Source organism: Canis lupus, chromosome 9, assembly GCF_011100685.1.
Source record: "Canis lupus familiaris isolate Mischka breed German Shepherd chromosome 9, alternate assembly UU_Cfam_GSD_1.0, whole genome shotgun sequence".
NCBI classification, from domain to species: domain Eukaryota; kingdom Metazoa; phylum Chordata; class Mammalia; order Carnivora; family Canidae; genus Canis; species Canis lupus.
Window position 1 is genome coordinate 36937314 of NC_049230.1, and position 15605 is coordinate 36952918.

General features: G+C 37.6%; 1 protein-coding gene across 8 annotated transcripts in view; it reads right to left on the reverse strand.

Annotated features, from left to right (window-relative positions):
- The window catches only part of ACACA (acetyl-CoA carboxylase alpha), a 283891-nt gene that overhangs the window by 67004 nt on the left and 201282 nt on the right, over positions 1 to 15605 (reverse strand). For all 8 annotated transcript variants that reach the window (XM_038548036.1, XM_038548037.1, XM_038548038.1 and 5 more), the window contains 4 exons: positions 11094 to 11363; positions 7230 to 7327; positions 2764 to 2884; positions 2071 to 2181 (listed from right to left, as the gene is read on the reverse strand). In XM_038548036.1, the coding sequence (XP_038403964.1) occupies positions 2071 to 2181; positions 2764 to 2884; positions 7230 to 7327; positions 11094 to 11363 (600 nt within the window). The remainder of the gene's footprint in view (positions 1 to 2070; positions 2182 to 2763; positions 2885 to 7229; positions 7328 to 11093; positions 11364 to 15605) is intronic.

Here is a 15605-nt window from a genome sequence, read left to right on the forward strand (position 1 = left end):
TCAACATTTGTGAGTATCTCGTCTTAAGAAGGTATCCAAAAGAGCAACTTAAAAAAAAAAAGAAAAAGACTCAGCAGTTTCCCCTACTGCAGTAGTCTCCTGCAATAGTGGCAGTTCACAACGTTGATTTCTAGGTTACTTTCCTTTTTTTTTTCCTAGCTTACTTTCCAAAAGGGGAGTGGGGTACCCAAGTTTGCCATTGTTAACATTGCTCTGCCTTTTCTTTTTTTTTTTTTTTAATCTTTTTTTTTTTTTCTTATTCATGATAGGCACACAGTGAGAGAGAGAGAGAGAGGCAGAGACACAGGCAGAGGGAGAAGCAGGCTCCATGCACCGGGAGCCCGACGTGGGATTCGATCCCGGATCTCCAGGATCGCACCCTGGGCCAAAGGCAGGCGCCAAACCGCTGCGCCACCCAGGGATCCCCTGCTCTGCCTTTTCTTGGAGGGAAGAGCAAACCCAGAGAAGGAGACAGACCCTATATGAATGTAGAGAGCAAACTGATCATATCAAAGGATTCTCCTCATTTCTGATATCTCCAAAAGCTAACTGGACCAATGGATGTATCAACTTTTAAAACATAAGATAATAGGATACTTAATTCCTATCCTTCCACTGGAAAGTCAAGGCTTGTTAAAGTTTGTGCAAGTCTAGCAAACCCAGTATCCAATACAATTCAGCATGCATATAACTCAAATCACCAAGTCATGTACGGGAGAAGAAAAGGAAACTAGAGCTGTAATGATGACCAACACTTTGTGCCAGATGCTAGGTATTTTCACTTATGTTTTCTCATTTGATCTCCACCATATCATTTAAGCATGTGAATTATTATATTCCCCTTTGACAGACAAAGAAAGCGGAGTAGCTGAGCGGTTACATGAGTTGCACAAGGTCTGCCAGCCAGTTCCAAATTATTACATATTCTTGGCTCTGGAGAGAAAATAATTTTCTTATGTCTGCAGAGAAGTCAGAACAACATTGTCTTGTATATCCAGGTATTCTTAGATAGTTTTCACTCTTACAAGCAGTGACCTCAGCAATCATTTTTTTTCCCCTTTGGAAAAGCCCCTATGAGCTTGGATTGAAAAGGCACAAGAATTTCTTTCTTTTCTTCTTTTTTCTCTTCTTTTCTTTTCTTTTCTTTCTTTTCTTTTCTTTTCTTTTCTTTTCTTTTCTTTTCTTTTCTTCTTTCCTTCTTTCTTTCTTTGTTTCTTTCTTTTCTTTCACTTGTTCCTTTCTTCCTTCTTCCTTCCTCTCTCCCTCCCTCTTTCTTTCTTTAAAGATTTATTTATTTGAGAGAAAGGGGGGTAAGCATGGCGGGGAGGGGGAGAGGGAGACAGAATCCTCAAGCAGACTCCCCGCTGAGTGCAAAGCTCTATGCAGGGCCTGATCCTATGACCCTGAGATCATGACCTGAGCGGAAATTAAGAGTCAAACATCCAATAGACTGAGCCACCCAGATGTCTCACACAAGAATTTCTTTTGAAGGGATGACAAATTTGTCATACTCTTGCCCAGCAATCTATCCATCTACCTCTCTACTCAATATTTACCAATTACTTCCTCTATGTACAAGGGACCACTGTTAAGTGTCCTTTTTAAGGGGTGCATTCACAAATTTCTCAGAACATTAAAGCTTCATTTTGTCAACACGTTCAAGAATATGTTTCAGAGATAGCTCCGCATCTGGGAATAGATCTCTTCACTTACTCATGGATGCAAGAAAGGGAGGGAGGGCAGAAAAAAAGCATTCAATTCTTTTTCTAGCAAGATGCAGAATGTAAACTCTTTGGAGCAAGAGTTCTATATGGTTTGTTTGTGAACTTATCTGTAGGGCCTGGAGTAGTGCCTGGCACATAGTAGATACTCAAAATATTTGTTGACTATGATAAATGAATGAATAGAATAGGTAAGTAAGGCAGTGGGTAGGAAAGATGGAGGGAGAGGGAAATTGACAGACTGAGGGAAGCATGGCCTGAATGGCTTCTTCTCAATCAGGATCTTGAATTGAGAATTCAGTCATCTTCAAACAGCTTCACTCACTTCTCCCAGACCCTAGAAACTTACTTTGTTGAGGGCTCCAGCTCCAGTCAAAATTAAATGAGAATTTTCAACCTGGATGGTTCTCTGTCCCAGCCGGACAAGGTAAGCTCCAATCCCAATGGCCCGGCATGTAACCTTCAAAGACAATGAGAGAGAGACAGAGACAGAGAGAAAAGAGTAAATTCTACATGCCACATAGTTATGTCCCACCCAAGCTGTCAGAACTAAGGCAGAGATATACAGAATCCACATTAACAGAAAAAAGTACTACTTTTTATGAAGTTTGCTTGATTAATAACATTAAGCCCCACAATTCCCTGGTCAAAGAAAAGCAGGTACAGAATTCGCTGAATGATTAAAGTATTAAACACTTAAAGGTTCATAGGGTCTTTACATCTCAAACTTTTGCTTGTTTCACAGATGCTCGGCATCTATCTACACTACAGATAAGAATAAGGAAAGTAGTAAAAAAAATAAATTGAAGCTGTTACAACTCTGTTAGAATGTTTAGAGAAATAAAAAACTAAAGGCAAAAAGGTGCTAGATGTATCTGGGAAATTCAATTATTTACATTATCATGCACAGTTAAAGTCAAATTGTACATATATAATCTTTAAGTAATGTTCTTATTTGTGACTGAATAGCAGAGATGCGACAGACACAACTCCTAATCACAAAGTCAGTTCTTCAAAAATGTCATATTCTCTTAATATTTACCAGGCTGATGGTGATGATCTCATCATAGGCCAATGAGGATTCTCCAGCGATCATTCCAGAGCCTCGAAGGTTCTCTGCTCCAAGTCCCTCTTCCTTCCCAATAATATCAGTTATCTTGTACCTATTGGATACAGCCATGCCCAATTATAAAGGTTAAACACAAGAATAACAATCCATTAAAATAATAATCACCATTAAAAGGCTGCTAAAAGCCTCCTGAAAGCTTATTTAAAGCCAGGGCTCTATACTATTCTTATACTTTTCATTCATATATCTTTCCTCCTTAGCTTGGTGCCTATATTTTCTGGAAGCAATACAGTATAGCAGAAAGAGCAAAATCTAAAATTAAGTAGACAAGTTTAAATCCCTGCTCTGACACATGTAGCCATGCAACTCTGGAGATAATAGTAACTTTTATAAAATGGAGACAATGTCTACCTCTAAGGGTTGACATGAGAGTTAAAGTAACAAAGAGAGGGCTTGACACATAGCTGGTGCTCCGATTTTAGATGCCCTCTCTTACTTTCCAGAGCAAGTTTCTTAAAGGCAGGGTCATTGTAGATCTCTCTATAATCAGTAATAGCCATTAAATCAACAATTTTAGATAAATGTTACAAAGGAAAAGAAAAATTCAGAGGCAGAGTGAGAATGCTCAGCCCAATTTCTCAAGTCAAAAAATCCTTTCTCTTTCCAAGACAGGGATGAAGGACATAATCAAAACAGTGTACTCCCATTCCTGCTCTTTTGTAAATATCAAGTGCATACATGGAGGGGTCCTGGCTCTAGTCTTCTGGAAAGGTAGGTGGAATGTGTGTGGAAGTGAAATGCGGGCCAAGTTGTCCAGAAAGCATCCTGCAGATCCAGTGGGAGCCACTCATCTGTCTTCTTGGCAAGGGATTAAGAGTGATAGCTGATAATGGGAAGTGGGAGATGGGGAATGCAACTAGTAAAAGAAAGGAAAAATACAAAGTTGGAAGTAGAGATGGGCATATATTATTTACTGTTCTGTGTGTACCCAAAAAGCTTGGCGCTGGGCATAGTTTTATAAATTGAAATAATAAATAAATATCCCATAGTGGCTCTTAAACTACTTTTTGCCCTCATATTTCTCTGTTCCCTTCTTTCCTTACTTCTAACCTTCCACCAATTCCTTCCTTTTGCCCTTGGCCTTGGTCTCTGGCTTTGCATCTTTGCTTCCCAGATTCCCTGGCCTTTCTATTTTTAGCGTCTCCCAGGAATTCTCCAATTCTTCCTTTTACTCTGTATTTAGGCTCTAAATTCTAGAGTTATGTTGCAGGTAAAGCTAACCTCCCTTAAAGGGTTAATGAGCAACAATAGTAGGAGGGGGGTGTTAATGTATCCCTTCTGGAAGGCTCACAAGCCATATAGTCACAAACACTCATGAGTCCAGTCAGCCCTCCCTGCAAAGCAGATCTTTTCCCTCCTAAGGATTACATATTGCTTCACAGGTATTCATTACTTGGTAAGTGGCATCTTCTCTCTTTGTGTTACATGAAAAAGAATACAAATTTCTCATTTTCTGCTCTATGATCTGAGTCTTCTACCATTAAAACTATCATTCTTTAAAGTAGTACTAAATTTTAATGTTATTTGCAATAAAAATCTTTGTATACTGTAATACAATTAACAAAACACATTCATAAATAAATATAATTTTTGGCCCTCACAACAATCCAGTGTGATAGGTAATGTCCTCTCCATTATTACAGATAATAGTGGTCAGGATTTTTGACTGCTTACTATGTACTCAGTGCTATGCTAAGGGCTTTACATATATTAATTTTCCTGATATTCATCTTATAGACAAGGAAACTATAACCGAGAGAAGAAAAATGACTTGCTTTAACAAAAGCAGTATGCAGAATCAATGGCTTAACATTTCAGTAATAAAGAGTTAAAAAACATAATGGGGAAGGGAAATCTCATTCAGAATAGCAAGATAAGGTACAAAATATTTAGCAAAAAACATTTAAAAAATGGCAAAATCCCATTATACCCGCATTGTGCACCATAGTGTCTTGAGTGTCACAGTGAACTGCCAGGGGCACTGCAGGATATTTTAAATATTTGAGAGAAACACTATGATATGTAAAATCTGTTGGAGTCCATGTAAACTACTAGGTTTAGGTAGTTCATAATTAAACATTAAATAATGCTACATTCCTTTTGACAATGTCTTATATCTTTGCAAAGCTGGGTTTTCAGTTGCTGTAGAAAAAAACCAAGTTCTGCACAAAAGTCAATGCAGAACAAGAAACAAGGGTGGCTATATCCAAGCTGAATCTAAGTCTTGAGATCTTGTATAGATGCAGATGTCTCATTAGTAACTAATTGTAATTATTTAAAAATGAAAAAAGCCTTTCTATTTATATGTATTATACTTCCCAAATAATTATTGCTAGAATATAAATACCTATGAAGTTGTAGAAGTCTGACTATTTAATAAACAGAAATATTGGGTATATCTTTTAGCCCAAAGGTGCTGTGAAAACATTACTGAGACAGCAAGGGTGTTATGAACCACGGAAGACTGGGAACTTCTGGCATAAGCTATATGAGGAAAACTACAAAACTTTGAAAGATACACTTGGATAAATGGAAAAAAATATTACATGTTTTTTGTTGGGAAGAGTTAATATTATGAAGATATGAGCTCTTCCTAAATTAATTTATAAACTTAATGTAATTTGAATCAAAATCATTACAGAAAGTTTTGGCAATTAAAAAAAATGAGTCTAACATAAAAAGATAAAAGTAGCTAATAAAACATGAGGAAAAAAATTAAGAATGTGGGGAAATTTGCCCCATTAGAATAGTTAAAATAATGTGGCATTAGCTCAAGAACAGACAGCACAAAAAAACAATACAAAGCCTAGTAATGGAGTTGAAATTATTATAAAAGTGAGGAAAGTATGTATTATTTAATAAATGGTATTGGAATAGTTGATTAACATTCTAGAAAATACTTGCAGACAGACTATAAAAATGTTCAACCTTACTAGTACTCAAAAGTACCAGTTAAAATAATTGCTGTTTTTATCTTATTTTATTAATTGACAATCAATATTGGCAAGGGTAGAGAAAAATTAAAGGGGAAGAACATACTATCATATATTGCTGGTGGGAGTACAGATCTTGGTAGGACAATTTGAAACTATCAAAAATATATTTAAAATAGACATATTTTTGGCTAGTAATTCCACTTTTAGAAATTAGCCCAAAGGGAAGAGAGAGATATTTCTAGAAGTTTTTATAAGAAAACATTTTGGGGGGCAGCCCCGGTGGCACAGTGGTTTAGCGCCGCTTGCAGCCCAGGGCATGATCCTGGAGACCCCAGATTGAGTCCCACGTCGGGCTTCCTGCATGGAGCCTGCTTCTCCCTCTGCCTGTGTCTCTGCCTGTCTCTCTCTCTCTCTCTGAATGAATAAATAAATAAATCTTAAAAAAAAAAAAAATTAGGGCAGCCCCAGTGGCCCAGCAGTTTAACACCACCTTTAGCCCAGGGGTATGATCCTGGAGACCAAGGATCCAGTCCCACACATCAGGCTCCCTGCATGGAGCCTGCTTTTCCCTCTGCCTGTGACTCTGCTTCTCTCTCTCTGCGTTTATTTATGAATAAATAAATAAATAAATAAAATCTTTAAAACAAAAAAAAAACCCAAAACAAAACATCTAGACCAGGGATATAGCAGTAAATAGTGGGAATTGTCTGAATGTTCACAAAAGATACATTTATTATGATAAAATACTATGAAGCCATTAAATATCATATTCTCAAATGATATTTTAAGGATATACAAAAATCCCCCCAAAATAGTTTTTAGTGAAAAGAATAAATTACAGAAGAGTTTTCCTGTACATTCTGATTATGTAGAAAGAAGGTATACATATACAGAAAAAGCATGAATATAATATACACATCAATAATTGTAATCTCTCGGGGCACTGGGGTGGCTCAGTTGGTTAAGAGTCTGACTCTTGATTTTGGCTCAGGTTATGATCTCAGTGTTGTGAGATCGAGCCCCATTTGGGGCTCTGCACTCAGCAGGGAATCTGCTGGAGATTCTCTCTCTCCCTCTCCTTCTGCCCCTCCCTCTCTTCCTCTTGCACACTCTTTTTCTAAAACAATAAACAAATAAATCTGAAAAAATAGTTATCTCTTCACAGGATTGTAGCTGATTTTTATTTCTTCTTCATAATTATTTACATATTCCAACTTTTCTAAAGTGAATAAATATTATAAACATAATTTAAAAACCTCAATCAAAAAATAAGGTCTTACAGTTAATTAGTGTAGGGCTATAATACAAAACTTTAGATTTCCAGATTATGTAACAAGCAATCTTCATTGCTCTTCAAGGTCATTTCAGCAAGACAGTTGAGGGAGAAATGATCATATTCTCCTTTAATTCATGGCCAAATTATTCTGCTACTTACATACCTACCTGGATTCTCCTTCGTCCTCTACATGTTCACAATGGACAGAGTTGAGAGCACTGACTCTCTTATAATCCTGAGGGGTCAGATATAAATATTTGTATCCCTGTGAAGCACAAATAGTTTTTAACTCATTATTTGCCATCACCACATAGACAGAAGACACAGCAGGACATGCATAACACAGCTTGTTGTACAGCTAGCTTTAAATTGCCACATCACTTCTGAGAGTTACTGTCTCACAGAATACCAGCATAGACAATTCTTTGAAAGATGGAAGCGCTTATTTCTCCAGTCACTGACTGTCCTTGAAACAAGGTATCTTGTAGCTACAACTGCAAGTATATTCCATCTATTTCATTTTCATCGAGGTTAACGGGTCATTTTCTGATCTTTTGTGACACCTCTATTAAAGATATCAACACAAAATTTAAGAACTGTAGATTACTATTCTTTACTTTCTCAAATCCTTAGTACCATCACAATATAAATGGGGAAGAGATAATTGAGAAGATCATGAAACTGGCAATATTAAAATCAGAAGTCTATGCAGTGATAATCATCAGTGAACATTGAATTTATGCCTTTTGCTGTTTTCAATAAACAACTTGTATTTCCTATTTACATTTTAAAAACTATACATTTTTGTAATTATTTATTTTTACACATACATACACACACTCACAAAACAGGGTTATAGGTAGGATACATGTGTTTAACTAAAGTGAATTAGTCACACAGCCAAAAAAAAAAAAAAAAAAAAAAAAAAAGTAAGCAGAGGAAGACGTTTTAAGTACTGGGAAAAATTATGCCAGTGCTTAACTCAATCGATTTGGCCCACAGTGAGCACAACATGGAAGAGATATGAATCTGCCACTGAGTTTGTGTGACTTATGACAAGAACCTTGTGGCACTGAGGGTCATTAGTATGTCAGTCACCACCTATCTACTGAGTGCCTCTATGTGCAAGATACTGTTTTAGGCACTGAAAAACCAGGAATGAACAAAATGGACAAAACTTCCTGGCCTTATGGAACTTATGTTCTTGTGAGAGTGACAGAAAAATATACAAATAAGTAAAACATACAATATTAATGAGAATGATGTTTATGGGGAAAAAAAAAGAATTGAGAAAGGAGACAGAGGATTGCAAAAGCTGAACTTGTAGAAAGAAAAGCCCAGGGAAGGCTCACTGAAAGTGGCATTTGAGTGAGGCCTTGAAGAACAGAGGAAACAAAACATGAGGACATTGGGGCAAGGCATTATAGGCAGAAGGAATTGTAGGTGCAGAAGTGTGGAGGCATGAGTGAGCCTCACGAAGTTCCAGAAAGAGTAAGCAGGCCAATGGAGCCAGCATGGAGTGAGACTGTCTGCAGCAAGAAATGAAGGCAGGGTAGTATTGGAAGGCCAAGCTATGTAGGGCCTTGGGTTAAAATTCATGAACATAAAACTGTCCATATTTTTTAAAGTAAGCTCTATTATACCTAATGTGGGGCTTGAACACACGACCCCGCGATCAAGAGTCGCATGCTCCACTGACTGAGCCAGCCAGATGCCTCAAAACTAGCCATTTTAAAATGGCAGCGGTTTAGTGCCGCCTGCAGCCCAGGGCGTGATCCTGGAGACCCTGGATCAGGTCCCACGTCAGGCTCTCTGCATGGTGCCTGCTTCTGTCTCTGCATCTCTATGAATAAATAAATAAAATCTTAAAAAAAAATAAATAAAACGAATGATTTAGTAGTTTTTAGTATATTCTGATGTGCAACCATCACCACTCTCTTATTCAAGGGCATTTCCATCACCTCAAAAAGAAACACAGTTACTAACAATTTCCATACACTTTTAATATGAATCCTATTGAAGTATCATTTACATGCAATAAAATCCATTCTTTTAAGTACCATAGTGTGGTGAGTTCTGATGAATGTAGATACTTGTGAAACTACCATCAAAATCAAAATATGGAATATTTCCATCATCCTTTGAAGCACTCTTACACTTAAAAGATGTCTCAGCGAAGGAAACTGAGAAGGGGCAGTTAGGAAGATAAAAAGGAGACTCTGAGGCCCTAGAAGCCAAGAGAAGAAGTATTTCAAGGATGAAGGAATGACCAACTGTATCAGATGCTGCTGAGACATCAAATAACTCAGATGAAGGCTGAAATTCACAACAGAATTTCATAGGATGGAACCCATGGTGACTCTGACAAAAGCAGGTACAATGTGCTGGTGAGGATGCAAACCTAACTGAAGTGGGTTCCAGAGGAATGGGAGGAGAGTATATGGATATAGCAAGAAGAGACAATGCTTCTAAGAAGCTTTGCTATCAGTAAGAGTAGTGATTGGAGGGCTAAGTATTTGTGAGCTAGCAGGGTAGATCTGGTAGAGGGAAAAAACGATTCAAGAAGGATAGGGTGAAGTATGTAAGAGGAGAGTGATTAGCCTTAGACTGGAGCAGAAACTGTTCATCCAAAGAACAGGGAGATGGCAGAGAATAAAGGCACAGATGTAGATATGTGGGAGCTTATGGATGTTTTCTTCTTGTTCCTTCCATTTCCTCAGTGAATTGGGATCAATGTCATCAGCTTAGAGGGAGGATGGGGCAAGAGGGTTTTAGAAGTTTAAGGAGAGAGGAGAAGATGTGAAATGGTCATTCAGGAGGTTCATAAATGAATTTAAAGTAAGACCACTCAATCACACTGGATATTTTTCTCTTACCAGTGTTCAGGTATACAGGTTCACATATGTGAGTAGATAGATGGAGAACACTGGATTTAAACAAGGTTTCTGTAAAGAGACAGAGTAAGCAGAATGAGAAGAGAAGCAAAAGAGTTGAAGGTGTAGGAAAGGTGGTAATTATAATATGATTATAATGATTAACCTATGATTGACCACAGAATATAAGCTGAAGTTATAAGGAAGGAGGGGACAGAAGAAAGGTGGTAGCACCAATAGTTGCAGGCTCTGGTGGGTTTAAAGGATTGTTGGACTTAGTGTACACTACGGAGAATGAGCTGTAAAGATAGGATGGAGGGGTGGCAAAGAAAAGGATTGCTGAAATTAAGATCATGGGGAAGAAGAGGCTGAGCTGGGGTAGAAGACAGAAGTCATGGATCTAAGAGGCTGGATTATGCAATGGATCATCTATGTAGATATAGAAGTCACCGGGAATTATAATAGAACTAGTTGTAACGGAGAGAGTGACCATGTGCCAGCAACTAAAACACACAAAGAATGAGAAGGACTGACCAAAGAGTTAGGAACCACTATAACAAGTGGTGGTGTGGTAGTCTGATGATATGAGATTCTAAGATGGGCATTTTCAGAGAGAAGGGGCAGGGGGGGATCTGGAAGTAGTAATGAGAGACAAAGAAGACACTCTCCAGGTTCAGTGGGACAAGGAAAAGAGAGAAGAGGGAGATCAGTCACTCTTTAAGAGGGCTACAGTGAAAGCCATGTCTTTAGAGGACAGGAAGATTTCAAATAAAGAACAATCAGAGAAGAAGCTGAGGATAGGAGGGCTTTTGCAAATGACTGACTAAGTCCTGGAAGCCATAGTGGAATAATTTAAAAAGAGAGATTTCTGGCTTAGCATGTCTCATGCTGAATGCATATCTATTTCCTCTAGTGTTCAAACCAAAAAACAGCAGTCTATTTCAAAGCTGGAAGGAAAAACCAGGTGAATATATTGAGAGACCATTTGTCTCCAATGTGATTACAGCTCACTGTAAGTGCTGACTTTTGAACTGAAACCTCTACCTCTCCCCCACCTCTTTGTATGTGTAAACACATACACGTACACACACACACACACACACACACACACACACACAACCATATACTGTCTTGAAGTTTTATCTGCTTAGTCTGTACCTTGTAAGGATCCTCAGGATCTACCCAGGCTACATGAAACATATGACGAATTTCCTCTGCCAGTCCAATTCTTGCTCCACTGTTGGCTGCTACAAAGATGCGTGGGATACCCTCTGCCCTGGCAAGCTCAGAAGCTCTGAGAAACAGCAAATCCTCCTGGGGCCCAAAGGACCCAATTCGGTATGTGATGTCATTGCCAATAACAATGATATCTCGGCCTTCTGGGTATTCAGGACTTTTAAGGGTCATTTTCCACGCTACCATGCCAATCTGCAAAGGCATAGAGAAACAAATAGAAGCTTCTTACATGCAAAATTTTTTTCAGGTTCCTTGAAGGTATCAGGCTATATCATAAACACATCCTTCATATAAAGGTATGTACCGTTGAAGATCCAAGTTTCCTGTGGAAAACTAGAACATTCTAGCATACTTCTCTAAGTTATGGTGAGAACAGCTAGTTTACTATGTATTTCACAGTTATTTCAATTCCTTCTTTGGATCTACATAAAGAAGATGGAGAAACCAAAGTCTAAATGCACTTAAGAGACATGTGGAAGAATGTCATGGTGCAGGGAATTAAATTCAAAACTTCCTAACTTACTAGCCTATCTACTAAGACACTAGGTCCATCTTCTGTGAGATTTTTTCTGAGAAACTTCTTACACTTGTGAGGAGAACAGAAAGAGAATCACCTCTCAGGAACTATACACCACTTTTGTGATCCTGGGTCCTTTTACTGTTTTCTAGCATTTGACAGAAATAAGAGCAGCATTCATTACCAGCTTGCTTTAGGTATCTTCCATTTCTGCGAGGATTCACTAGAGCTCAACATTGCATCTTTGTGAGCATCTCCTGCCACTTTCCCCCAGCACCAGAAAACCAAAGTACACAAGGAACAATATATGTAAATCTCTACTACTCTCTCTGTTCAGTACCATCTGATCAGCCACACAAATAAATGATATTGACTTGAAAGGCAGGGGTGACATGTTTCTTCCCAAACCCTCCCAGCTCTCTCTTCTTTTAATCCCTTTCTATATGAGCATCTAGTCAATCCTTCTACTTGTTTATTTGCTAGTTCCATTTCTTTTCTATTCACTCACACCTCAGTTACAGCTGCAGTTTTTCATGCCTGCCTGTCTGTTTCCCTATATCCAGATAAGTAATGTTTTCCATTCTTTTTTTTTTTTTTTTCCCATTTCTTTCTGTCTCCCCCTACACATTCCTACCCCCTCTCTACTTGCTCCCAAACACAAAGCCTACCAGATGAGCATTCCTGGTCCTGCCTAATGGAGCCCAGACACATCTGCAGCCTTGGTCCCTCATCCCCAGGCTGCTGCATATCACCTCATTGGGGAGCCGGCCATCAAGAAGGGCCATTAACAGATGTAAATAGCAGCATCCCTGGAAAGCCACATGCATCACCCAGACTCAACCGGGCCAGTGATCATAAGCTCTGAGTACACATTCCTCAATCCAATTGCACATCCACTGTAATCAGGCTGGTTGAAGCTTTCCACACAGCTATTTGTGATTCTCAGCATTAAGAAATATATATATATGAAACACCCACAGATAAATATAAGCTATTTAATATATCATATCATTGGCCAAATACAAATCAAAATAGATATAATATACAGAAAAAAATCCAATCACCTTCTGAGATAAGGTATTACTCTATCTGCTCATTAAAGATACAGAAAGGAAGGAGAAACAAATCATTCAAAATATAGCACAGAGAAACTGCAAATATCGAGATAACTTTGGTCATGGTTTTTAAGAAGCTGGCTAATATAATGCCTGTGTGGGAAGAAATATTTTACACCTGCCTTCTCATGTGGCCCTCTAACCTAACATCTCTTTTGTTTTTCAGGAAGGAAAAGCTATTTCCTCTAAATGCATTTGTAGTTAGGAAGATTGGGTTTTACACCAAATTTTATGATATATTAACCTTAGCCACCTAGGCTAGAAGTAGCTTAGAAACAAGCCTTGAAGAATCTACTTCAGCATTTGCATGCTAATGCAAACATTGTGTCTGTGTGGCACTGGGCAGGCAAATAATACTCTTATCTTTTGTTATTACCTGGGGACTCTAACTGTGTCACTTGGGCAGTCAGTTTAGCAATTGGCTAGGTCATTATGCTTGCAATATTGACTTCTAATTAGGTGTCAAGACAGGAGCACCAAGAACACACTACTCTTTATCAATGTCTTTCCAAAGTGTGTTCCTCATCGACCATCTCCCTCCTCCTTTAAAAAGTACCATTTCAGAATGGAGAGTGCTATCCCAGTCTTTGTATAGTGAGATTCCCTACAAGATGAGATTAAATTTTGAGTAAGCATAATGGATAAACATCCAAGAAAGCATCTATTGCTCAACTTATACCAAAATTTAGATTTTATTGCTAACTAAACAATAGGTCACATAATGGAGAAGATGGGATTTGGAGTCAAACTAACTTGGATCCATACCTAAGCTCTATCACTTACTACGTGACCTTGGAAAAATAACTTTAGTGAGCTTCAGTGTCCCCACATACAAAACTAACAACATCTATTGGTTTGATGAATCAACTATTTGATACTATTATATTAACTTTAATATACAACATTTGCCCCTTTCTCTCATCTCAATCTATTCAAATCCTACCCATTCCAAAAAGTTTCATTCAAATTCCATTTCCTCAGTAAAGCTTTGCCTAAAGTGACCTCTTTCTTCTCTGATCTCCTATGAAGACCTTCATGTAGAGAATTCATCTGATAATTAATCATTTATTGCCTAGGACTGTTTTTAGCTTGCCGGCCTGAGCCATTATATCATCTCCTCCAGTGCCTAGCAGGATCCCTCCACATAATATGGGAGTAATAAATATTTGCTGGTTCCATAGTCATTTCATTTTTTCAATGATTCTTGGAAAATAGTCAATACCAAGGGCTTAGAACCCTATGACTTATCTCTAGGGATCACAGAATAATAGTCCTAAACATCATTCAACTATTTCATTTTATTTTTAAAGATCTTATTTATTTGAGAGAGTGAGAGAGAGCACAAGCTCTGAGGGGCAGAGGGAGAGGGATAAGCAGATTCTTCGGAGAGCAGGGATCAGGGTCAGGACCTGAGCCAAAGGCAGACACTTAACCAACTGAGCTATATCCAAGTGCTCAACTATTTTATTTTTTAAAAAATAACAAGAATAAAAAACAAAAACAAAAACAAAAAAATAACAAAAAAATAACAAGAATAATAACTATCATTAATTGAAAATCTATCACATGCTGTACAATATTAAATATGAACAAATACTGATAGTAGTTAAGAGATTAGTCTGGGGAGTATCAGCCTACCTCGGTCCAAATCTCAGCTTTATTCTAACTGTATAATCTTGGACCAATTACTTAACTTCATATAGTCTCAGTTTTTCCAATTATAAAAAGTTTTCAAATTATTATTGACTTAGAAGCAGCTGTTATGGGATCCCTGGGTGGCGCAGCGGTTTAGCGCCTGCCTTTGGCCCAGGGCGCGATCCTGAAGATTCGGGATCGAATCCCACATCAGGCTCCCGGTGCATGGAGCCTGCTTCTCCCTCTGCCTGTGTCTCTGCCTCTCTCTCTCTCACTGTGTGCCTATCATAAGTAAATAAAAATTAAAAAAAAAAAAAAAGAAGCAGCTGTTATTATTGGCACGAAAAAACTAAGGTATAGAAGAATTAAGTAACTTGTCCTTATATAAGTTAATAGGTTTATTTTTTAAAATACGGTTCACATAATTTCCCTTATTAGAGACATTAAGGAAGCATATTCCAGACTAGTGCCACTTCAGTTAGTGGAAACAACATGGAAAGATGAACATCAATTATAACACAAACATAAATGTCATTGACATCTAAATGCAATGTGGTATTTTGGAAGGACATTTGTAGAAAAACTGGCAAAATCCAAAACAAAGTATGTATTTTACTTATTAGTATCATACCAATGTTAGTTCTAAGTTTTGATAATTATACCATAGTTATACAAGATGTCAACATTAGAAAAATCAAAGGGTTCATTTAGATATATTTCAACACACCTCTTTCGGTAGACAAGATTATTTGAGCAACAAGAATAATTTAAGAAGTTAACATTAGGTACATGGGAACTCTGTACTATCTTTGTAACTTTTCTGTAAATCTAAAATACTTTAAGATAAACAGTTAAAATATAAATGTCATGATAAAAACTTTTCCTCTTTTGGAGAGAAGTAAATTGGCTAATAAGGTCATCATTAGTGTTCTGTACAGCCTTATAAAATGACGGTTATGAAAACTATTAATAGCATATTAAAATACCTATGATGTAATACTAAGTTTGAGAAGTGGTATAACAAACTATAGAAGTGATCCCTGAAAATATAGTCTTGAAGTGGTATAACAAACTTGTCTATTTACCGTAATAACTATGAGAAGCAAAATAGTGTGGTTGTTAAGGACAGAGACTCAGAAGCCAGCTTGGAGAATGTGAATCTAATAG